Here is a 24471-nt window from a genome sequence, read left to right as displayed (position 1 = left end):
TTTACAGTCATTTTAAATATTATTTTGTTTGTTTTCCACTAATGGTTGACAAGATCGGCCCTGTCTTGTCTGACATTACTAGTCAGTGTTTCTGGATAGTGCGCTGTTCTGAATTAGAGATTTTTTTTTTTTTAAATCTCTGGGCCATGAGGGCCACTACAGATGATTTTTTTATAAGTAGGTCAGGTTGCCAGCACAAATATTATGCAAGACTGCAGTTTTTTGAGGTCTTTGTGCTCTTTTATAACACAGTTACCCCTTTTCCACTAATACTGAACTGGCTTTGTTCCAGTTGGTGCACATAATATTGAACTGCTCTGAGCATTTCTACTAAATAAACTGGTTTGGAACATGAAAAGTTCTTTCCCAGCTGCAACAAAAAGATAAACAGGTCTTCCTTGGCAACCAAGGTTTGTGTGTCATATTCTACTCATCATTGTGTTTTATGTAGCGCCCTCTGTTGATAACATCCTGATTACATTGGTTCCACTCAAAACTGGTGGGAACACAGGGCTGGTTCACTAGATAGAATCTTTAATGGAACCGGTTGAAGAACCAGAGCTAACTTTGTGGAAAAGGTTTGATGAGAAACTTGGGCATTCTTAAAAATTTAATTAGAGCTGTAAATGATCACTTCAAACAAAATTACATTTAGCAGACGGACAGCCTAAAATACCAGGTTTGTTTCCTCTATGTCAGATTATAAAAAAGCAGCTGCTTCACTGCAAAAGAACCTCTGTGTCAGACTGTTCTTCATTTGTGTCGGTGAAATCAGACTTTAATGTTCTGGGAAGAGGGAACTCTTACAAAGTTTTCTCTAGCAGGATCTCGTTGAACCCCGTCACGTCGCTCTTCATGTCTGGTTGCCTGTCAGCGTAGAGAAGTGGAGATCGCTGACAGTGCAGCTTTACAGATCCCTGAGTGGAGAAGAAAAATTTCACAATAAAATCAGACATGATAAAAACTTAATGGGAGATTTGACAGAACTTGTGCGGCTGTGCCCTCACCTTGGGTTGAGCCCGTATGGAAGCGACCCCCTTCGTGTACTGGTTAGTCTCCACCTTGTACTCTCCTTTCCTGGAGGGCAGGTTGAGGGAGGCCATGACAGACATCATCTTCTGGAAGCCTGTGGCAGTCAGAGACACGCTGATTGACGGGGCTGAGGCCAGAGCCAGGCCCATGGGCCACCCTCGCACTGAGACGGGCTCCTGGATGCTGGAGAGCTGCACCGAGCCTCGCTCCCTGATAACAGGATTCAATGCTGGCACTTCCTCCTCCACAAGGTCCTTTGCATCATCCAGTTCTGCCTCAGCCAAGGACTTCAGCAGTGCCTGGCACAAAAACGACAGTTATTTATATATGATCCAAAACTCCACTCCAGGGACAGTGTACATTAATAAACATTATTCATCTGTAGTCCCTGAAGAGGTTTAGCATAGGACTACGACATCATCAGACTCATGGTGGAAACTTTCTCTTCCATGAATTCTTATTCTTGTCAAAACTGTTCCTTCATTGCCCACAATACAACTCAACCGCCAACTGTTGGGTGAGAGATTCTGATATGTTCTAGCATCTGTTTTATACTGGTAGTAACTAGTGCAGCCTAGCGTAAGAACAGGATACAGATGTCTGCTAAGCTCTCTTACTCCACATGGCCATACTTTTTTCTTTTTCAGACTTGTTGTCTTCTTCAGATCCAACTGACACAGAAAGTATCAGCTTTCATACAGATCCCTCTGGAGCCACAAATGACTTTATACATGTTTTTTCACATATGGAATTGCACTCCCCAAGACCTGTAGTAGAAATGCACGGAATCAGGTACTAAGGCTTAAATGAGTCCTCAAGTAACTTGATTACTAAAAAGCCTCAAGGCAAATTATTTGCCTTTGCTTAAATCTGGACAACTATACAGCGCAGCATGTTTAGAATCTGATGGATAGTTACATAATCCTGTGCAATAACTGAACAATATATTTGCTCTGTGCAATAATTCAACTTGCTCTATAACTCTGTCTACTCTGTCACACAGCATTTTTGTTTACACTGATATATATAAAGATAGATTTTTGTATCACAATGCATGTTTTCTTGCTCTATATCTCTATTACAGTACATATGTATAACAGTATATTACTGTAGGGAAAGCAAAGCTCATGCCTTTACTGTATATATTCAGTTTTATTATCTGTTATTGCCCTTTTGTCTCTGTGTATATTTGGTAGACTGTACATATTTCTATAAACCTTGTTATATTTTTTTAGATTTTCTCTTCTAATTGCACTATGCCATATATTTTTTTATTCCTGAAAGGAACATTTGTAACATGAACAATTTCCCCCAAAGTATCAAAGTATATCTGATTCTGATTTGGATTTTGATTCTGTTGTGCAACATGTTTGCTTCCACTGCTAATAAGCTGCTGTGAGGTGTACATGAGGTGCGGATTACAAAATCATGGAGGAAGAGAAAGAAAAAAAAAAATAGTGAGGAGCAAAAAGAAGAGACACCCCAGAGAAAATGACAGAAAATGTGAAAAAGTGTGGGATCACTACAGTTTGAAATGAAAAGAAAACACAGTGCTGTGTGTCTACTGTAAAACAATATTAGCTCAGCACAATAGCACTTCAATGCTGCAGCACCTCAACAGAAAACATCCACAGAGCGGACCGGACACAAGGTAACTGTAACTATATGTTAACAATAAAATGATTTTTTTCAAAAAAAGGAAAAAATATTGTTAATTTAAGAGACCTGTCTTTTTTTGTCTTTTGTATATGACTCTTGCTCTTAAATAAAGTGAAAGCAATTTAATGGAAAAAATTGCAGAGCGTATTTGTATCAGATTAATCGCCAGAATATTAGATAGAATACTCAATTATTAAAATAATCAATAGCTGCAGCTCTATTAAGCACTAATTGAAACATGCAAAGCAGAGACATATAGTACACAGACATAAAACACATATACACATACAGTACACTGCACAGTAACTGGTAACATGTAATGAAACTACAGTTTCTAATCAAAATGTTGGTGATTAAGAAGACGTTACATCCAAACATATTCATTTCAGTATAAAGCTTATATGCAGAATACAGCATTCACTCTGCTGCAGTCAGCCTTCTTTTATCATATTTCTGGACAACACAGGTCAGCAAAGATGTTGGGACAAGTTTGAGCGCAGCACCATTGACTGTAGAAAGAGTCACAAATTTTGAGTGTTTTTTTTTTTTTTTTTTTTTGAAGATTATTTTTTGGGCTTTTTGCCTTTATTTGTATAGGGACCGCTGAAGATATGACAGGAAAGGGGGTAGAGAGAGGGGGAATGACATGCAGCAAATGGGCCACAGGCAGGAATTGAACCAGCGACTGCTGCAGAGGACCAACAGCCTCAGTACATGGGGCGAACGCTCCACTAACCGAGCTATGGGAGCATCCCCAGTGTTGTTCTTGATTGTTTGAATTTGATCAATGCACTTTGCTCTCAACAACCTGTCTGCCTGCGACCAGCTGACCATGTCAAGGCAGCTGGTCATATCGTCAGATAAGATCACCTTTCAGTGCTGGAAACTCAACTATATTTTCTTTGTAATGTGGCCACAATCAGTCACTACAAATAAAGTTGTGATGTTTACACTGCTTAGCTTAAATTGTTCTTAGGACTTTTCAGCTTTATTGACCTGTTTCAAACATTTGTTAGAAAAGTAATCAAATGTAGTAAGATACATTACTTTGATAAAGTCAATTGACTAGTGCCTTACTACATTTCTGGGGGGCTTTTATGCCTTTAATTGATCAATTAAAGAGGACTCAGCCTCAGTACATGTAGCGCACACTCTACCAACCAGGCCATTGACATTGTTAAAATATTTAACAGGAAAACTAGTCATCTGTAACCTATTAGATTTTAAATATAACCTTCCCACGAGTGCATGTACAATACATCAAATATGCAAATTATTTTGGCACAATAAATACAAGGTCATTAACAAGTACATGCATGCAGGTACATAAGGACAAAGTGGCCACAGGAGGCAGCAAGCAGGACAGAGAGACTGAGGACAGTAAGGAGAAACTGATTTTTAGTGCTGACAAAAATGGATGCTAATTATCTTGAAATAAAGCAGAGTTCCAGTGTTGTGCAGCTTTAACAGAGTCATGAAGAATGAGCAAGAAAACATAATAAAGATATGATAAATCTCACCCTCCACTTCCTCCAGGTGCTCTGGATGACTGAAGCTGCTCTGTTCCATCTGTGGACCTGCCTCCTGACCAGCCAGGACCGCACCGCTGCAAGAGGCAGAAAAACACTTCAACATCTGACCAAGGCATTCATTCTGTGAGTTTAATCTGTGAGACAAATGTTTGTGTCCCCCTGTCCAGAGGGATGTATCAAAAGAACATTTGTCATTAACAGTTAATCAGATGAGCTTCAGTGTTCTGCAGCCTCTGACAGGATGAACAGTGTCAGTCTGTAAACACTGTGTACAGACTCTGCCAGCTGGTTCCTGCTGGCCAGACACTGAGGTCAAAGCCAGCAGACTCAACAGAGAGGGAGTAAGGCCACAGAGCTGATTCCACTCAGTGGTACCTGGCCAGGGCATTAGGAGGTTACCTGCTTGGATCAGAGTGGCAGACTGCCGGTGGGTGAGGCGTCTGCGGTGCTGGTACCGCCGCCAGCAGCACTGAATGGAGAAGGCACAACGAGACAGAATCTTCTTCCTCTGATCCTCCAGAAAATCAAGCTGTAAGACAAAAGCCAGACAGGTCAGGACTCCAAAATGACCAGACACCTTATTTACTTTACAGGCCTGACAATTGACTTAAACACCCAAGACAGTCCCTCCAGGAGTTCACAGGCTTTTTGGAGGATTGTTGTGGCCTAAAATGTCTGATTTCACGGCAGCTTTTCCAAAAAACTGCAAGGCATGTTGCCCTGTTTTTTGGGTTTGCTTGCAAAGAAATTGTAGGAACAAGTGAAAAAAGTTGCAATTTTTATATTCTTCTAATAATCCATTTGTATACTTCATTAAAAATTAAAGGCAACTTGTTCCAGTAAGAATGAAACCACACTCTGGCCTGAGTGTTCTAATGGACCTGGCCCAAAAAGGCTCACAAAAAAAGGCTCAAAACCAGCACAACATTATTTAAAACAAATACTCAACTACTCACTACTCATGGCAAAATAAAAAAAAATGAAAATACAACAAGATAGTAAATAATAAAAACAGCTGGTTCATTGAGACATGCATGTATGATTTTAGGGTGGGGGACTGCTATGATAGCTGAAACCCATGGGAAACAACAATGATTGGTAAAATTTGCAGCAAAGTTGCAGTAATTGGACAAAATTGCAAGGTTATGCAGAATTTACAAGGATTGGCTGAATTTGCATGAATTGTTGTGATCACAACATCACAACTTCCTGGAGTGACTGCCAAGCACAATATGACCAAAGTGAAGTACAAATTCTTGGCTTTATGCAGTAAAATATTTTCTATTAATACTACATGCACTACAAATTATGTGTAAGGATGCCTGTGTATAAAAATGACTGACCATCGACTGTGTGAGAAAAACTTTAGTCCTTCCACAGTGCACTGATGAATTGTGTTTTTCACTGTCAAATGCCTGGTCTTGCAACACAACACAGAGGAGCTTCTGAACCGCCTGCTGAAGAATGTCATTGTTTTCAGCCTCCACATCTAAGACAGAGAGGAAAGTGAGTGACACACTGGAGACATAATTCAAGTATGGGCAGAGCAGCAATTTCACCACATACAGGAGTGTTTGTGTCAGTCAGTGAGGTAAAAGCTGTTCAGTGGGAGAACATGGGAGCACAGAGAAATCCATCAGAATCAACAGCACAATTTCCAAACACACTGATGTGACTACTGTGAATTCAATGCATCTTTCAAACCTGAGAATATTTGGCAGCATTCAGAGTTAGTTAGCAGGATCCTTGAACATTTGTTCAGTGTTCATTCATTAGGAATCTAGACTCCATGCTAGCAGCTCTTTGAGGCTGTACCTGGCCTGATTAAAGTTCTGGCAGGTATTTGGTCATAAAGTAAAGTATGGGACAAATAACAAGTTTAACTTCATGGTGCTGCTACAGGAAAAGCCAAGGGATCACCAAGGTTTTTACTATTTATCCTGAGGAGACCATGACTGCATGTAGAGCTGCAACAGTTAATTGAATAATTGATTGTTCAATTAATTGCCAACTATTTTGATAATCAATTAACTGGTTCAAAATTCTCTTATTGCAGCTCCTTAAATGCCTTGAGTTTGGCATTATGGCCATGGCTATCTTATTTTTGTTTTTTTGTTTGTTTGTTTTTTTTGGAGTGAGAGGTAATGAGGGGGTGGAGCTATATGCATTGTTACACCTATACCCTGACTGGATCTGAATGGGAGCCCAAGGACATGCTGTGGTTGCAACTTATCAATCACAAGGTGGCCCCGCCCTAAAGCATACTCTGCTTTATCATCTGTTATACTCTAAATGGTAGCATAATGTAGAAAATGAGCATCATGCTGAAAAAGACGTTAAAATAACAGTTGGGACCATAAACTCACATACGATTGGACCAACATTGCCATTCACAGAGCTGCAAGCATAGCTAAAGAGCAGCTGAATTGTGGGTTAAAATGAATATAAGATCAAGCATGCACTGATCAGGAATGAGAAGAGAAATAAAAAACAACATGCAAAGCAAACCCTGGTAGTCAGAGGTGCATGCATTTACCTGGAAAGTTCATAAGAAGTTGAAAATTTTGTTAGACAGTCCTGTTTTTATACACCGAATGGAAAAGTCCCAACAGGAGAAGAGAACTGAGGATCAAATTTACAAAGAGGGCTAATGAAGGAAAATGAGAATAAACCAGCAAACCTAAAGAGAAGAAAGAAAATCACTCTTTGTCCACAGTAAACATGCTAAAATTAACTGTAAATGCATCCCAAAACAATCTGCACTTACCCACGCAATGATTCCCTGACTTGAAATTTGCATATTTTGCAATCAGTCCATAGCGTTGAATGAAGCCTGTGAAAGGAATTCTGTAAAACAGAAATGACAAGTCAACCAAAATCCAAGAGAAACAAGCAATACATTAAGATTCAGAGTAAACATAAGAACAAGGTTTCACCTTATTGGAAAGCCAGCAGCACTGATATGAATAGTCTCTACAATCCCACAGGCCTCCAACTGCATGATAACCTGACAGCACACAGTAAATATCCATTAAAACCTTTACTTCTTATTGTTGTCATAGGCGACCAAGAGAACAGTATCAAATGTGTGTAGAATGTGTACCTCCTCCTTTTTAAAGGTCAGTGGTTTGCAGTCTGGGTTTGGTTTGATGCAGCGAGTGTAGTGAGGTGTTGTGGTGTGGAGGATCTTCATCAGGCTCTCCAGAGAGTTCTACAATCACACATTACAATCATCAGTGACATGACTGAACATGACCCAACAAGTTAATACAGGCTTTAGTTGGCTCCCACCTTGAACTTGGAGACCACAGTGACTTTACTGAGCCCTTTGCTGTTTGGGTTCTCAGATTCCTTGTCAGTGAAGATCTGGTGAAGCAGGGGGTTGTCAGACTTCTGGAGCAGGTTGATGAGCTCTGGTGGTACTGGGTCCTAAAACACAGAATCCAGTAGAGAGTGAGGGGATTGATTTGTGGTCAACTTTCTGAACACATTTTAAAGGCTGTTCTTACACACCTTGTTCTTCTCCACCATCCCCTGTATCTGGTAGTTGACTTTGCCAGCGTAATGGGCCACAGTGAAGTGGGGCTCCTTGCTGAACTTGTCCCAGCTGATGTTGGCATTATCACTGAGCTCCTTCTCCAAACGAACCCTGAATGTCTTTGCATCTGAGGCTCGATTAAGGCGACTCTCCTATAGGAAAGGAATGTGAAAGAAAACATCCACTAGCTCAGAGGTTCCCAAACTTTTTTGCCACGCCCCCCTTTCAGAAGCTGAAAAAAGTTCAGGCCCACACACCTCACAATTATTAGCAATCATTAACAATAACAGGAAAAGCAACTGATAAAAGTAAAATTTTGATAAAGTAAAGGTCAGCATGATGGCATCAGCAAATATATTCCTCCTACATAATTCTCTTTATTTCTCCCCTGGTCATCCACACTCCCTCCAGTGGCTCTGTGCCCCCCAGTTTGAGAACCACTGCACAAGCTATAGATTCATTATTAAATATATGTATCACGGTTAGGGCTGGGCAATATATCAATATTATATCAATATTGTGATATGAGACCAGATATCATCTTATATTTTGGATATACTGTGATATGGCATGAGTGTTTTCTTGGTTTTAAAGGGTGTATTTCAGTAATGATGAATGATGTCATTTTCTGAACATAAAAGACTCTTCTAGCTGTTATTTTCTGTTCTAGTACTCCCTTAATCATTATATCCACATTTCTGATGATAATTTATCAAAAATATTCTTACGTTAATATTTTGTGAAAGCCATCCCTACAACATTGATAGCAAAGTATTTGGTCAAAAATATTGTGATATTTGATTTTGTCTATATTATCCAGCCCTATTCCAGCCCGATTATTTACTTTTGTGTAATTTAGTCTACAGCACTGAATCATATTCCTGAAATCATGTTTGCAATATTTATAATTATATATTATTTTTGGGGGTCTTTTTTTGCCTTTATTTGACAGGCAGCTAAAATGAAGACAGGACAGGGGGTAGAGAGAGAGGGGATAACATGCAGCAAAGGGCCACAGGCAGGCATTGAACATGAGTCACATGCTCTACCAACTGAGATACAGGGGCACCCCTGCATGTATTGAGATATGTATCATATATTGTGGCATAACTTGAAAATATCAAGATATCATTTATAAGCCATATATTGCCAAGCCCTAATCACTGTATGTATTAAACAAGAAAATGCCTGCAATCTCTTCTGCACGACAGCAAAGAGTTAAAAGATCTGGAGGAAAATTACTTAGCCATCTCTCAATACAAAGTTACAATAGGCCTAAACATAAAAAGATAAATCCATATTTTTATCATTTCTTGAGAAAACAAAATAATTGACACGAAATTCACCATAAATTACGTCTCTGCAGGGATGTGATATACTGCTTCCTTTAAGAAAGGTGTAGAGCTTGATTTATCACTATGACACCAGGACAATTAAACATTTTGTACCAGACCCTAGACCTTCAAATTCAAGACAAATGCTTTTCAGATAGGGTTTAGAAAATGATCATGATTTTTCGAATAATAATATGGAGGATATGATGCATTAATTTTGGTCTTGTCCCCATATTATTATCTTGTGGGTGGAGATTAAAATATGTTTATCTTTGCATTCTATTGCCTTGAGTCTGTGCCCACAAACAATGATTGATTTAAGAAGCAGAAGCAAATACTGTTGTACTCTTCATGTGCTCGTTAGGCAGTTTTTATTCTAGGAGGAACAACTGTAAATAGCAGGGGTCGACATTAACCATGGCCCGATGGCCTGTGGCCACAAAAAGTTACTCTGTGACCACCAAATATTCCATGTAGGTGGCGCCCCAATGGCAGCCAAGTTTCATCCACCGACTGTAAGCCTTCATCAACACATCACAGTTGTACCAACATCCTGATCCCTTTGTGCCTTTGAATTCAAGGTTCTATGAAAACAGCAAACACTCTTCACCAGCGAGCTTCTGATATGTCAGGGCAACTGATGTTTGGATTTATGCCAACGTGATCCTTACAGACACACAAAAAGCATACTCTGAAAGAACAAAACAGCAATAGAATTTTAGGAGAAAATGGAAGCAGGAGTTTAAGTGGCTAGAATCTGTCAAATCTGAAGACATCATGTACTGTCTTGTGCGCCGCCAGTTTCCTCCAAGCTTGTTTTTCATTGGAGACAATGACTTCAGAAAACACATCACAACTACATCACAAAGTGTCACAGTTAAAGAGAGCTATGTTTAGTTGCATTTCATGGCCTTTCCTGTATTGTTTTTACATAATTTTACATTTGGGCCCCCAAATTCAGAGGCTTGGTGTCTGGTGGGGCCAGAGCTCTCTATCACTGAATAGACAAGAGAAGTTAAACACATAAAACTGTTACAAGATTGTCTATGATGTTTTCAGTGCTGTTTGTTTGTATTGTATTGTTGTAAGCTGTATATTATGTTTTCAGTACTTTCTTCAATGTAATAAAAAACCAAGAAGGTGGGCAGCAGCATACCTCATTAAGAAGAGAAAACACACTGACAGGGCTCCCCTCTATAAGATCCAGACAGCTCTGGTTGTCTTGGTAGTTGACAAAGGACCACTGCAACCCCTCTGACACATATTCCTCCTGAGAGAAGCAGAGATAAACATAAATATTCAAACAAGGTACAACAAGTTACCCTGTTTTTGATCAATAGAAGTTTCACACAGACTGAAGGAACTTTCTAAATATCTAAGGCCTGGACATCAACACAATACACAGATCATCATCAAGGAAAGTCCAGAAAACAGAAAGATGCTACCTGCTGAGCTCGCAGATAATGAGCCACAAAGTGCTGCTGTAGTTTCTCATTGGCATAGTTGATGCAGAGCTGCTCCAGGTTATTGATGTGGAAACACTCAAAGCCATACACATCCAGGACTCCTGGAGATCAGAGGAGAGGACTGTGTGAGCTTATGAAAAGAAACTGGAGCAAAAATGACAAACGTTGAATATTGCTTTTACCTATGAAGTTGGACCACATAGATTTGTCTGCACATATGCTGTTGTTGATGAACATAACCAGCCACTCAAATAATCTGTTGGGAAAATGTGACACTTACTCCAAAGGATAAAGAGCCCATACACCATCAGACAGACATATCTTTCTCACTGTTTACTGTAAACAAAAAGGATTTGAGTGTTTGGCAGAAACAAGCATTTGATGACGAGTATCAGTCACAAGACAAAAACAAGCTCTTGCATGACCACCCCTCCATATAACAGTATCACATTGTGACAAAATTCCTGTATTGTTCAATGTTGAGCTCTTCATTCTTACTGGGCATAGATGACCTTGGCCAGGCAGTCTCTCCTCATGCTGCACTCTGTCTGGGAACAGGGCTTGAACACGTTCTGCTTCCCTGCCTTCAACGTCCTCACTCTCAAACAGGTCTGAAGCTCCTCAGCAGGGATGCACAGCAGCTCAGCAGCCTTCTGCAAGAAGTCTGAAACACAGGCAGGAGAGGAAGGCTATTAACTACAGATTTCATGTTTGTTGATTGACATTTGTCATCGTTTTATTTATGAATGTTTATGCTGTTTTGACTGAGTTTGAGATCCAAAAAGACTCTGCTTCTTTGTGTAATACCCCCCCGGTGCACTTGCTCGTTTACAAATAAAGCAGATTTTTATAATTTTTGTAATTCTGAACCTTTTTGGAAAGGTTAGTTTGAACACTCAGAACATAGTGCTGTTTTGTTCTCCCTGGAACAAGCTGTTTTTCATGAATTATACAAAAAAAAATTGCAATTTTCATTTGGTCCTGCAATTTCATTGCAACACAACACGCATCACAATTTTTTTAAAAAGCTGCTGTGTTTTGCTGTGACCCTGTCCACAGCAACATATTGTTTAGTTTCCTACACCAGTACTCCTCTCTGCTTCATACAACCCCACTTCAAAAAATCCAAACTATCCCTTTAACTTTCTAAATAAGTGAGATTTTAAGTACCCAGTGACTCAAAGTGATTGATAAGAGTTGATTAAACAATTAATAATTGTATTCAATACCTTTGGACTGGTCATTGAGGTTACAAGGTTGTGATTCGTCTGTTGAAGGGGAGAAATTCACATTCCCCAACTGCAGGATCCCTGATAATATCTGTAATACATTACAGCACACAGAACGTTTTAAGTCTATGCTTACAGAGAAAGAACGACACGTACAAAATGCACACAAAACTAGACTGAAAATCATGCGTCTTTATGAACAATTATACTGCCTCCCGTTGGCACCCATGACTGGATGTTAGTGGATAAATACATAATGAATGACAATGTAGTAAACAGTTTTAATAAGATAAAATGCCTTCATAGGAGACATCATACTTGTTGACAAATACTGTACATTAACAATGTTGTTAAATGTGCTTATAACTACATTATAGTCACTATTGATTCATTGTTTGTATTAAAAGAGGGGTTAAGGTAAAGCATAATCAATGATGAAAATCTTACCCTGAATATCTGTTGCTGCCTTTCTGCTTTAATGCCCAGATGAACCATTGCCTCGACAGTCTCTTGAAAACAATCCTCTATAAGACATTAAATTAGCAGCAGTTACTTTTGATAATCACAGACGTGAATAGAATTAAAGACAAAATTGCCTAAATATGCATAAAAATAAAGATGAACCTTCAACTGTTTTTTCACAATTTGGCAGCCACGCAAAATGTTGACCACACGGCATCTTCCACTCCTTCCTCTGCTCGTCTGAGGCCCCCTTCATCATCTGAAAAACATGATGCTCTCAGCATTTACATCTGAATTTCATGTTAATGTGTTAATATTAAAGGGACAGTTCACCAAAATATGAAAAATCATTTCAACAAAAAGAGTTGTTATCTGGATTATCTGGAGTTTACAAAAATAAACTCCAAAATGCCTCCATACTGCTCATCTGCTGTAATCCAAGTCTCCTAAAGCCCCAACATGCTAAGTTGACATGAAAGATGTCATTTACACCATCTTTTTTAGTCTGAATCTTCACTTTTAGACCCTTAGCTTAGAGCCACATTCACATGCACAGTCTGAATTCTGTGTGTGTGTGTGTGTGTGTGCGTGTGTGTGTGTGTGTGTGTGTGTGTGTGTGTGTGTGTGTGTGTGTGTGTGTGTGTGTGTGTGTGTGTGTGTGTGTGGTGCGACAGTGTGCAAATGCAAGTGAAAAGCATGTCAGGGCTTGAGGAGACTTGGATTACACCAGTCACCATTGACTTCCATTGTTTGGGTGATTCTGCAACACTGTTTTCCTGTGAAACTCCAGCAGTGTTTTATGGACTAAAAAACTAAACGTGACCTTTAATCAGCATGAGGGTGCATAGATAATGACTGAAAATGATTTTGGGTGAACTATCCCTTTAAACTGAGCATATGAGGTCCAGTGTTGCCCTATTACTCACTTGGTAAAAGATGTGGAAGTTTCTCTCATTTGCTGGTTGGCAGGCCACCCTGGTCTTCTCTAGCAAATATGTCTGCACAGACGCTCCCACTAACAGTTGACTCCTTCATGTAAAAATAACATGTTGAACAGATTAAACTGAACAACTACTTGTATTATAGCTCATATATACAGTGTACAGCAGGTTCAGTTGTCAGTACCTGTCTAGCTGGAGCTGGATGTACTTTCCAAAGCGACTGCTGTTGTTGTTCCGTAGCGTACAGGCATTGCCTACATAGAGGAAAAAGTGTTGAGTTAACTCTCTACAGTGGTGATTTTCACATTAACAAGACACCAGAATTTAATTAATTCTCTCACCAAAAGCTTCCATGATGGGGTTGGAGTCCAGCACCCTCCTCTCTATCCTCTCCACTGTGTCCTGACTCTTCACCACTGAGGAGGAGGCCGCCACAGTAGCATAGTATTTCATCAGGCAACGAGACGTCCATGTCTGTAAACGAAAGATTATTTCTATTTAGACACCTCAGCTTGCTTTAAGTAAAAAAAAATGGATTACACTGTCATGGAAAAATGTTCACAGTCCAAGCACTACTCAATGGATCAGACAGATGTTATCAAACCTTGCATTCAAAAGGATAACTTACATATCAAAAAGGTAAATTGCATATTATTGCGAATATATGGAGGCCATTCATTAATTTTTTTTAAGGATTTACATTTAATACCTGATCAAGCGACTGACTAATTTGTGTTGACAATACAGTGTTGGACATTGTAGAATTTTTTTCTTCTAAATACTTGTTGCATATTTTGCATCTACTGCATTTAATATACATGTTGTAAAGATTTCATTTGTTAAGTCAGAAGGAGCATTCTTGTCATTGTTTGTTGTCTCCCTTTTTTGTTTTGTGTCCATGCAGCAATCTTATGTGGAGTATTAATGTATGTTATATGAATAAGTGTATTTCATGTATTTCATTAATTCTGTGATCCAATTTACAGCACTCACTTATGCCTACAGTTGCAACTAATGATAATTTTCCTGAATGATTCATCTCTCGATTATTTTTATGATTAGATGTTTAGTATAAAAATGACAGAAAATTCAACTCAAAGATCATATATAATATTCAATATTCCATGCAGAACATCGTCACATTTTTTTTGATTGATTAATCAATCAATATATTAATTGTTTCAGCTCTACCAACATTATTATTTTTTATTTTGGGGGGAGATCAACTGTCAGTATTCTTAATTTACATTTTCAGATCATGTAGTTTTGAGATTCTGCGCACAATGGCTATTATTTTTTTATTTTTTTCCTTTTTTCCATTAACCAACTATTTAATACTACGTCTATGAAATGGGGAAAAATAATGACATCAGATGTTACATTATTTCTTGAAATTGCTTATTTGGCCTGACAAACCAAAACTCTAAGCAGTTACTTATTTATAAAACTGTGATATAAAAGAAAAGCAAAACATTGTTAAATCTCAGAAGCTCAAACCAGAAAGTCTCTGTTAAAAGGGGACCTATTACACTCATTTTCGGGCCTTTGTATTTGATTTTGGACTCCTATAGAGCAGCTACACACGATTGTCCGCACAGAAAGCTTTGTAGATCTTTGGGATGCTGTGCCTCTCGCTGTATCTCTTCCTTGTATTTTCTGCATCCCACGAAAACGGTCTGTGTAATTTACTCCACCCCCCAGCCTCCATGTACGCCTCCCGCCGAGCCCACTCCGCTGTGATTGGTCACACTCCCGAGGACTTCTGAAGGGCTGGCGAGCGCTGCCGAGCCCAGCTACTGGCTAATTCAGCTTGGTATTGGCCCGTGTTGACAAAACAGTTCCCTGTGAAGTGCCATAGACAGACAAACACGGAGGTATTTTTCCTTTGCTGGCCGGGAAAAAGCAACTCTATCCACTTCTGCCTGGTGCTTGCCTCTTTAGGAAAGCTAAACAAAGTTAACTTTCCCTCACACCCAAACAATCATTTTCTGGGAGCCACTGCTCAACATACTAACACTGTAAAATCGTTGTAGACAGCAGGGGGCTGTACTATGAAGGCCAGGCTTTCTCTGCATGATCTGGATCGACAAAGCCTAAAACTGCAATCAGAGATAACGGGTATCACGATGGTGGTTATCAACTCACTTTGTTAATCCAGGCTTTCGTCTTCAGACTCTGTGCGCGCTCACATATAAGGGGCGTCTGTTGCATCATTTGACTCTTCTTCCACATGAAATGAAGCGATCGCGAGCCACTTACTTAAGTCAAAATCATCAATTTTTTATAATTATGAGCTGTGGAAAATATACAAAATACATTACGGCAAAAAGCAACATTGTTGCTGCAAATAAAGCAGGAGAAGAAGAATGATGTCAGAAAATTACTGATGGACTAAATGCCGTCTTAATGCTGCCGTTTATTCTAACATGAAAACTGCACATTAAACAATAAAACTCCATACAGCAGATTTAAACATGATGAAGTCTGTCTGACACTGTCCTATGATGACAGAGACGTGGAGATCACTGAAGTTTTTGACCAAACCAACGTAAAATGAGTGTAACTGATTTAAGATTGTCCGTGATAAATGATGATGAATTTTCTAATCAGTAATCTGAGCTGCAATATCACCAAGACAAAACAGATAACAGTAAAAAGTATTCAAAGTGTCTGTAGTTGCTTCATCATTATTTTACTGTGTGGATTATATTCCATGTCAATTTAAAGTGTTAATATGATCTGGAGCAAATGGGGAAAATGACTCTGCATCACCAAACTGAGGTTACCATCATGACAGCGTGCTGCAGACAGTTTGTGCTGCTGTTACATTTTTACATTATATGGATTCGTTTGGTGATATTGCGAACATACAGCTCAGCAATTTTTCAATGTTAACGTCCTCCCTCAGTTTAAAAGCTAAGGACAATAATTAGTTAAAGAACAGCGCGTTTTACAGACGATTTAATTTGAAACTCTGAACATAACCTGCTCGCGACCAGGTTATGAGTTTAGTAGAAGTTACCATGGTTACCAGTTAAAAGAGAGCCACCTTCGTGACACTGAAAATCCTGGTTTTAGACTCAACATAGCTCGCTAACACATTAATCTCACTTCGTAGTTACGAAGCAGAGCGGGGGAGCGGGCAGGCCTAGAGCACATGCCGGGGTATGACCATATAAGAAGTCTGGCACACATTGACGTCAATGTTACCACAACGTTAAAAAAAAAGACAGTAAAACACAGGGTGTAGAGCCATCCAAAACAGCTTGCAGGGCTCACTTCCAAATGCATGAACCTCAATATTTGACGCTTTGGAATCGTTTAACACGAGTATCCAACATTGTGACAACATTTATAGGTCAGAAAAGAGGAAAAGCATAATAGTTCCCCTTTAAGTCAAAACAAACCTCTAGTGCTCCTGAACAGCAAATAAACTAGTCTGAAAATGAAATGCCCACATACAGTCTATACACATCCAAACTGTGCCTCTAATCTTATACTGAGCAAATAACAAGAAATAGAAATATTTTACAGTGAACCAATAATATTCATTGAATGAGTCACACAAACACTTAAAATGATTTGAACAAGAGAGCCCACGACTACCTAATCAGCTTAGACCATACAATGTAAACTGGCCAATAGTCAATTTGCATGGTTGAATCTGTGGCACTGTAAGTAAAAAGAGAAACTGACAGTGTTAATCCCTGGTAGATGCCGTAGGTTACACTTATTCTTTAATCTTAATACACTAAAGTATGTGTTGATTTACCTTTCCTGCACCGCTCTCACCGCTGACCACCAACGACTGGTTCACTGGCTCCAGCTGGCCCTGAACATTCCTGTAGGCTTCTTCTGCCACAATAAAGATGTGTGGTTTGAACTCCTGTTGACAAAAATACACAGACTTCCTCAATATCAGATTCCTGACTGCAGGGAGAATCGTTAGTGCCTTCAGGAGGGTCCACTTTAATGAGCTTGACTTTAAAGCTGCTTTTGACAAAAGGAGGCAGACAAGGAAGTGACCACAGAACAGCATGGCTTTTGGTTTTTGCACTTTAAAACTCTGCAAAATTGGTTAACATCAGACATACTGATGAAATATTGATCATTGTTGAACTGTTGACACACTCATGGTAGTATGTGGGTCATATTTGAAGGGCTGCATTAGTGAATCCTCAAAGTCCAGGAAACAGCCCCTTGAAAACAACAAACTCATATAATGCACCCAACCACTTGCTGTCACCATCCATCTCCAACATAAAACCCTGCAGAGAAATGTACATAAGTGAGCTGAACTACAATGAGAGAGAGCTGTGACTCTGTAAATACCTGGGGCTGAGGAGCGTAGTGATACTCCTTCATCACATCCAGAGAGTAGAGGTCTGGGATTGGCTGGAAGGGGTTAAGAGCCACCAGGGTGCAGCCAGCATGGGTGTAAAACACCTTCACACTGTACCTGGCCTGCAGACATTTCAGCACTACCAGAGGAAAAACATTAAATATCATGAGGCATTAAAAGTTATGGTTTGATAAAAAATCTAAATTTCATCAGTATCTACTCACGCTCATGGTGACTGACAGTTGGGATTGTTTTATTAGTCCGCAAAAAACAATGCTGGACCTTCACAGGAAAACAGTGGTGCAGAATCTCCCAAACAATGGAAGTGAATGGTGACCAGTTTTCAAATATAAAAAATAACCTGAAAAACGCATTAAATGTCTCAATACTGCTCATCGGGTGTAATCCAAATCTCCTCAAGTCCGGACATGCTATTTGCACACTACAGGATCTACAGTGAAGATTCAGGCTTAAAACATGCTGTAAATGACATTTGTTATAGTCAGCTTGGTATGTTGGACCAGATGAGCAGTGTGGAGGCATTTTATGTTTTTACTCTGTTCTTTTATTACATTTTAAAACTGGTCACCATTCACTTCCATTGTTTGGGAAGTCTGTGATATTGTTTTCCTGTAAAACTCAAGCAGTGTTTTGTGGACTACAAAACCAAACCCGACCTTCAGTCAGCATGAGGGTGAGTAGATAATGACTGAACTTTCATTTTTAGGTGAACTATCCCTTTAATAGGAACAACAGGCAGTATTTTACAGATAATATCAACTAGGGGCAGGAACAAGAGAACATATAAGAGAAAAAGGCAGCTTAAAATGCCAAGGATGCATTTTTCTAGAATAAATTGTATATATAAATACATATAACAAATGCAAGATAATCAATCCAAGGGCTTTAAAAACTGTCCTACAGCAGTTCCATACAGTCACCCTGACGTAAGTTGCATTGATAGGTTTTCTCTCCATGTGCTTAAAAAGGAATACAAGAATCATTGTTTTTTGGGGGAGGAATGTGCCAGCAAAGCAAATCATGCCCTTGGTTCACTCACTTAAGTTACAATTGTTCCCATATCATTCCCTATCACAGTATTTTGGTAGCATAGCAATCATTCATGCTTTCATTTTGTTTTTATCACGCCTGCAGATTTTATCGTCACATGCAATTCAAGGTGACATGAACTGGAGAACACTGTGTCACACTGGCTGTGTATTTGTAAATAAAGACAAAGTTTATGTGACATACCAAACACTCAGCAGCACTCACTGACATTCAACAGTAGAGATTTTAAGATTTACGCCATCATACTGAGCACTAAGCCCCGTGATGCATCATGCTTACGTTATCAAGCGCTTTAGAAGCTCTAGAGCCCCAACTGACACTGTACCTGTGGATGGGGTCACTGGATTGACTTTGGTGAGGTCATCATAAGTGTGAAGTTGGTCTTCATCAGTGAGGAAGGCCTGAACTTCTCCCTCCAGTGAATCATTTAGGGACATCTGAGGGACTTTCTGGACAAGACCTCTCACCTTTGTGGAAGGCAAACCATGAGGCAGAAAGGACACAGATTTTAAAACAAGAACTGACATCTTGCAAGTAAATGCTAAATAAATGCCTATGGATTGAAACAATGGTAAAACAAAAGAAAACGTATAAAAAATGTGAGAATAGGATTATGTTTTTATGCATACTGTATTTTTTATTCTCAAAATGCAGGACACATATTAAAAACATAATCACTGCTCTACAGAAGTCAGAAAACAAACAGCTGTGCCCAAACCACTAATGTAATCATGATGTCAAACCTGATCATGCTAGTTTTCAGCAAGTTGATTCAAGGTAAGGGCAGTATTTTCAAAATAAGGGCTGATTTCCTATCTCCATATCCATAACATTACCACAAAGCAGGTCTTTTTTTTTTTTTCAAGCATACAATCTGTCAAACATACGAAGCACCTGTTGCCCATGTAATTAAAGCTTTTTATTCTTTGCTTCAAGAGAATAAACATCATACAGATTACATACACTAATCAAGTATTTATTCTCACATGCTATTTTCCAATTAACACCATGGTTAGTTGTACAAACCTAAAACAACCCCATAGTCTTACAGGACCTCACTGATACATGGATTTGTGCAGAACCACTTGTCTCACTTCTAATTCATCCAGTAACAGTCATTCCAGACTGACTAAAGGAGGTCTGCTTTATCCTACTAGAACACATGGCCCGGACCTGCAGCCTGCCTGACAACTGTCAGCCGTCTCAGAGGTACTAAATGTGTGCAGACAGAATTAATCCAATGAAATGTAGGCAGGTAGCCTACATCCCATCATTACGTAAGGCCATTTTAAACCATGTAAGTAGTCCTGATGCCATTAATTTAATACCTAATGCTGTATGAACAATATCCTGAGTACACAATGTAAACAATACATCCAAATACCTAATGCTGCATTAATAACACCCTGAGTACACACAGTACACAACATATTCAATTGGTGTGTAGCTGACATACACAGTACATTTAACACTTCAGTCTCATATTATTGCAGGATGTTATATTATGATTTTTGGAAACAGCGGGCCGCAGAAAAATAAATCAAAGACATCAAGTAATTCATATATAGGTAGATAATGATCAATAAGTGACTTATTAAGTTCTGTGACACCTGTTCAAGTTGTCCTCGTTATCTGCTGCTCTTATTCAAAACTCCATTCAAAAATCTGGCAATTCAGTGAATGATGTCATGTATATGTATATGTGTGCAAAGTGGCAACTACCCCAATATAATAAGGAACCATCTAAATTTTTTAAGCCACTGATAGACACAAAACGTTACACAACGTTAGTAAATAATGTCTATATGCTGACATTTACTGAAATAGCAGATTTCAAAGTGGCCTGCAACAATTTACCAGTTTTCAGTCATGCTTCTAAGAATATGACAAGCTATTTTATTTCTAGCTACCTTTTCTAAAAGCAAGATTGTAATTTTTTGGCAGCCCGATCGTTGTCATTTACTCCACGCACTGTAGTGAGTAGGGACTATTTTTATCTGGGACATTAACGTAAAAACTGGATTACAGCGCTGAGTCACAGGTATCCGTTCATTAAACATTTCACCAACCAATCATGACTGAGAACCAGTACAGAACGATAATGTTACTCCAGGTTATGTTAAACTTCTCTCTAACTTTTAAATTTCATAAGCCAAAATGGTAAAATCTCTAAACCACCAGTTGAGAAACAGTGGACGGGTGTTCCCCCCGTGTCCTAACTTACCGTCGCCCCTCCATTTCTGTATCCCACTGCTCCAACGGTACGTCGGTTGTCCGCAGAACTCATTGATTTTGCCGTAAATTTCGTGTCTGTCTTAAAACTCAGCCGAAAAACTTTGATAGCAACTGTGTCTAAATTCTGCTTAAGATGAGCTGTGGTTATTCTGCCCCGAAGTCTTCCAGAACCTCTGTATTTCCCATTACTGTCAGAAACATTCCTCAAGGACAACTTCCCGTGCCGCAGCGCCGCCTGTCCGTATGCCTCCCAAACTCTCAAACCACACACTTATTCCCGATCGTGTATTCTAGGGAACCTTTGAATTCCGAAGCTCTCGCGAGAGTTTCGTAATTGTGCACCGTGCACAGTACAAATTTATTGTGTTTTATGACGTGACAATACTGTGTGTAATATTAAGTTAGGCATAGAGACCGAAAACAGTTGGTTAGGGTTAGGAAACTATCATAGTTGGGGTTAAAATGATGATTCTCGCGAGATCTTTCGCGGGTCTGGGGATCCCTCTCTAGAAACGACTCTTATTCCCGCCCTCTTCCTGATGCCTCTAGGCTCAGCTGGCCACCACTAACTGACAATTAAACGGGTATGGTTTTCCATGAAATTACTCTTACTTTAGAACCTTTCTCGTGCCACTTAACTGGAGTTAAATATTTATCAGTTTTCATTTATTGTTTCCAAACCTCAAACATTAATGGCCATTCTGCATTTATCACTTGGTTCGGACTAAACCACGTTCTCATATTCATGATATACTTAAATTAGAAATACCATTTTTCTTTTTTAAGGTTTCAGAAAGTTTTTTTTATTCTGTATTTATAATTAAACATGTACAAACAACAAGGCATAGTCCTAACATCCTAAAAAAAATAAGATTCAAGGCACATTATGTATAGGGATAGGGATAACATAAATTATATAAAATCAATAATAGTAATAAAAAATTAGAAATACAGGGGGGAAAAATAATACTTGCATGGTTGTTTTAGGGGTCATAAACACACACACACACACACACACACACACACACACACACACACACACACACACACACACACTAAAGCAGAGATATTTTCCCCATCTGAAGGATTATTAGACTATTTAATATTAAGACACTCTTAATGTCCTTGATTTTATTACCAAACACAATACCACTAATACCACTAGAACTAAAGCTTTTGACTTAAGTCTAGACTAGGCTGGAAGTTCACAGAATTCCGAGCTGCCCTGAATGTGGCATGGAGCCGAATACGGAAGTAACCGTAAGTTATCTGTAGTTGAATGTAACTGTAAATAGGTATGCTGTAAAACAGGTATTTTGTGAATTTGCTTTCCCCACGCCGAGCAGACAGACCCGTGGTAAGTTTTAGTAACTCGACACATAACTGCCTCACTGAGAATGATAAACGCCGCACTATAAATTAGAGAACTGACTCCATTCGTGGTGAGTGCCAGTGAAATACTTCTTGGGAAAGTGAATATTTATCCTGCAGAGCAGTTCAAAATGTTCTTTTGTACAGTTAGGCCATTTAAGTGACACTTAATACCTCCGACCAAAAAGAGTAAATTCACCGTCGTTTCTGTCACAGTTTCCTAAACGTTTAACTTTCACAGCAATCATTTTGACATTAATTAGTGGGCTAAACACAGGTGTTACTCGTGTTACTGATTATAGTTCAGTACCATTCAGGTTAAACAGAGTCAGGGTGCTCCTAATGTGCATGTTGACTCACAGGAAAGTCTCAGCTACACTAAATGGAACACGAGCTGAATTAGTATAATTGGTAACACCTGCTTTGCCCTACTATCTCATAGCAGTCTGGCTGCTGTGAAAAAGGTCTGTTGAGCATCTTCCTAGTTATTTGTCTCTTAAGTACAGCCATGTTTCTCTCATGTAGTAAAAAATGAATTTCAATGTTTGCAGGCCATGTCTCAGAGGGAACTGAAGGAGGCGTTTGTCAGTAATCTAAATGGGACCAGTCTGCAGGAAGTGGCTTTGGGCTCATTTCTCACTCCACTATGCCTCATCAACAGAGGACTCATCCTGATCCTCTACCATCAGGCCAAAGGGACTATCCCGCTGCCACTTCCACTGATTTCTCACCTGCTGCTAGACTTCTCTGTGCTCATTCTCCCCCTCGTCCTGTCATGCACTGTTCTGAGCAGCATTCTCCACCAGGTCATCCTGAGCCTAACCTTTGTTTCAGCTTGTGTGATATGCTGCATCTATGGAGTCAACAGCAATACCCAACACGCTGTCAGTGCCTTCCTTCAGAGTCACGTTCAATTCGACCAGGTTCCCTTTGTGACTATCTTCAGAGTGTTTGTAAATGTGAAAACAGCCATCAGCATTCTTGCCGTAGACTTTAGTGTCTTCCCAAGGCGATATGCTAAAACAGAAACCTATGGAACAGGGGTTATGGACTTTGGCGTTGGAGCGTATGTCTTTGCAAATGCCCTTGTCTGTCCAGAGGCACGCAGGAAGAACATCTCAGGGTCCAAGATGAATCATATCACAAAGCAACTCATGTCAGTCTGGCCCCTGGTTGTTCTTGGTATGGCACGACTAGTGAGTGTCAAAATGAGTGGCTACCATGAGCATGTGACAGAATATGGTGTCCACTGGAACTTCTTCTTCACGCTAGCCATTGTCAGGGTTGTGGCCTCTATGATTTTGTCTGTTTTACCAGCCAGTCAGTCATGGATCATTGCTCTTCTGATCAGTGTAGTTTATCAGTTCACCCTGGAGACATCAGGGCTGAAGGCTTTCATCATCCACAACAATGACAGAGAAAAGGACTTCCTGCATGCTAACAAAGAAGGCATTTTCTCCGTAGTGGGTTATGTAGCCATCTACATGGCAGGAGTTCAGGCAGGACTCTATGTGATGGAACCAAGATCCCAGGTTAGACAGTGGCTCAGAGTACTATTTAACCTCTCAATGGGAAGTTTTGTCCTGTATGCTGCTTTGTACCCATGTCAGACACTCTTGGAGCCAGTGTCTCGCCGCATAGGTAATTTACCTTTCTGCATCTGGAGTGTTGCTCAGTCTTTGTTTTTCATGTCCTGTCTTGGTATAGCTGATATGGTTTTACTGTTTTCCAAAAAAACATCAGGCTGTCACTTTGTGCCTTCATCATGGAATTTGTGTAAAAAACATTCAGACTCTGACAAAAAGACAGGTGAAATAGAAAAACACTGCCTTGTTCAGGCTGTCAGCAGGAATCAGTTGTTGTTTTTCTTGCTTGCAAATGTCATGACAGGGTTGACCAACTCCATAGTGGACACACTTAGTTGTAGCAGTTTAGTTTCAGTGTGTGTTTTGCTGTCTTACATGTTCATGAATTGCCTTGTAATATATGTTTTGCATCTTTGTGGAATTACAGTAAAATTCTGGTAAAATGACACTGTAACTGTGCAGCGATCATTTGTGTGTTTTGTAGGGGTGTCATGATTCTCCAAATCTACAGTTTGATTTGAATTTTGATTTTAAAGGGATAATTTACTCTAAAATGTTCATTTCATCATTATCTACTCACCCGCAGGAGTGAAGGTCAGTTTTAGTTTTTTAGTCCACAAAACACACAAGTTTCACAGTGTTGCAGAATCTCCTAAACAATGGAAATGAATGA

General features: G+C 39.4%; 2 protein-coding genes across 4 annotated transcripts; one reads left to right on the top strand and one right to left on the bottom strand.

Annotated features, from left to right (window-relative positions):
• Window positions 1-773: 773 nt before the first annotated feature.
• On the bottom strand, window positions 774-21079 carry myo19 (myosin XIX). Its single transcript, XM_084730431.1, has 24 exons — window positions 20831-21079; window positions 18932-19073; window positions 17526-17674; window positions 16966-17079; window positions 13535-13667; window positions 13378-13447; window positions 13179-13281; window positions 12415-12511; window positions 12238-12314; window positions 11791-11881; window positions 11060-11225; window positions 10744-10817; window positions 10541-10662; window positions 10252-10365; window positions 7737-7913; window positions 7515-7652; window positions 7327-7434; window positions 7160-7230; window positions 6991-7070; window positions 5567-5712; window positions 4623-4752; window positions 4212-4297; window positions 1008-1331; window positions 774-917 (listed from the first exon to the last, which is right to left on the bottom strand). The coding sequence occupies exons 1-24, from the start codon at window positions 20891-20893 to the stop codon at window positions 804-806; spliced, it is 2889 nt and encodes a 962-aa protein (XP_084586557.1). The 5' UTR covers window positions 20894-21079; the 3' UTR covers window positions 774-803.
• Window positions 21080-22076: 997 nt separating this feature from the next.
• On the top strand, window positions 22077-24252 carry pigw (phosphatidylinositol glycan anchor biosynthesis, class W). 3 transcript variants are annotated; one of them, XM_084730428.1, is made up of 2 exons: window positions 22077-22198; window positions 22764-24252. In XM_084730428.1, the coding sequence occupies exon 2, from the start codon at window positions 22767-22769 to the stop codon at window positions 24237-24239; it is 1473 nt and encodes a 490-aa protein (XP_084586554.1). In that variant the 5' UTR covers window positions 22077-22198; window positions 22764-22766; the 3' UTR covers window positions 24240-24252. The 3 variants fall into 3 exon arrangements, with proteins under 3 accessions (XP_084586554.1, XP_084586556.1, XP_084586555.1); XM_084730430.1 differs by having other exon boundaries at window positions 22085-22101; XM_084730429.1 differs by having other exon boundaries at window positions 22193-22283.
• Window positions 24253-24471: the final 219 nt, after the last annotated feature.

Source organism: Lutjanus erythropterus, chromosome 11 (assembly GCF_056507025.1).
Source record: "Lutjanus erythropterus isolate fLutEry1 chromosome 11, fLutEry1.hap2, whole genome shotgun sequence".
Classification (NCBI taxonomy): domain Eukaryota; kingdom Metazoa; phylum Chordata; class Actinopteri; order Lutjaniformes; family Lutjanidae; genus Lutjanus; species Lutjanus erythropterus.
This window is presented reverse-complemented; position numbering and strand designations above follow the sequence as displayed.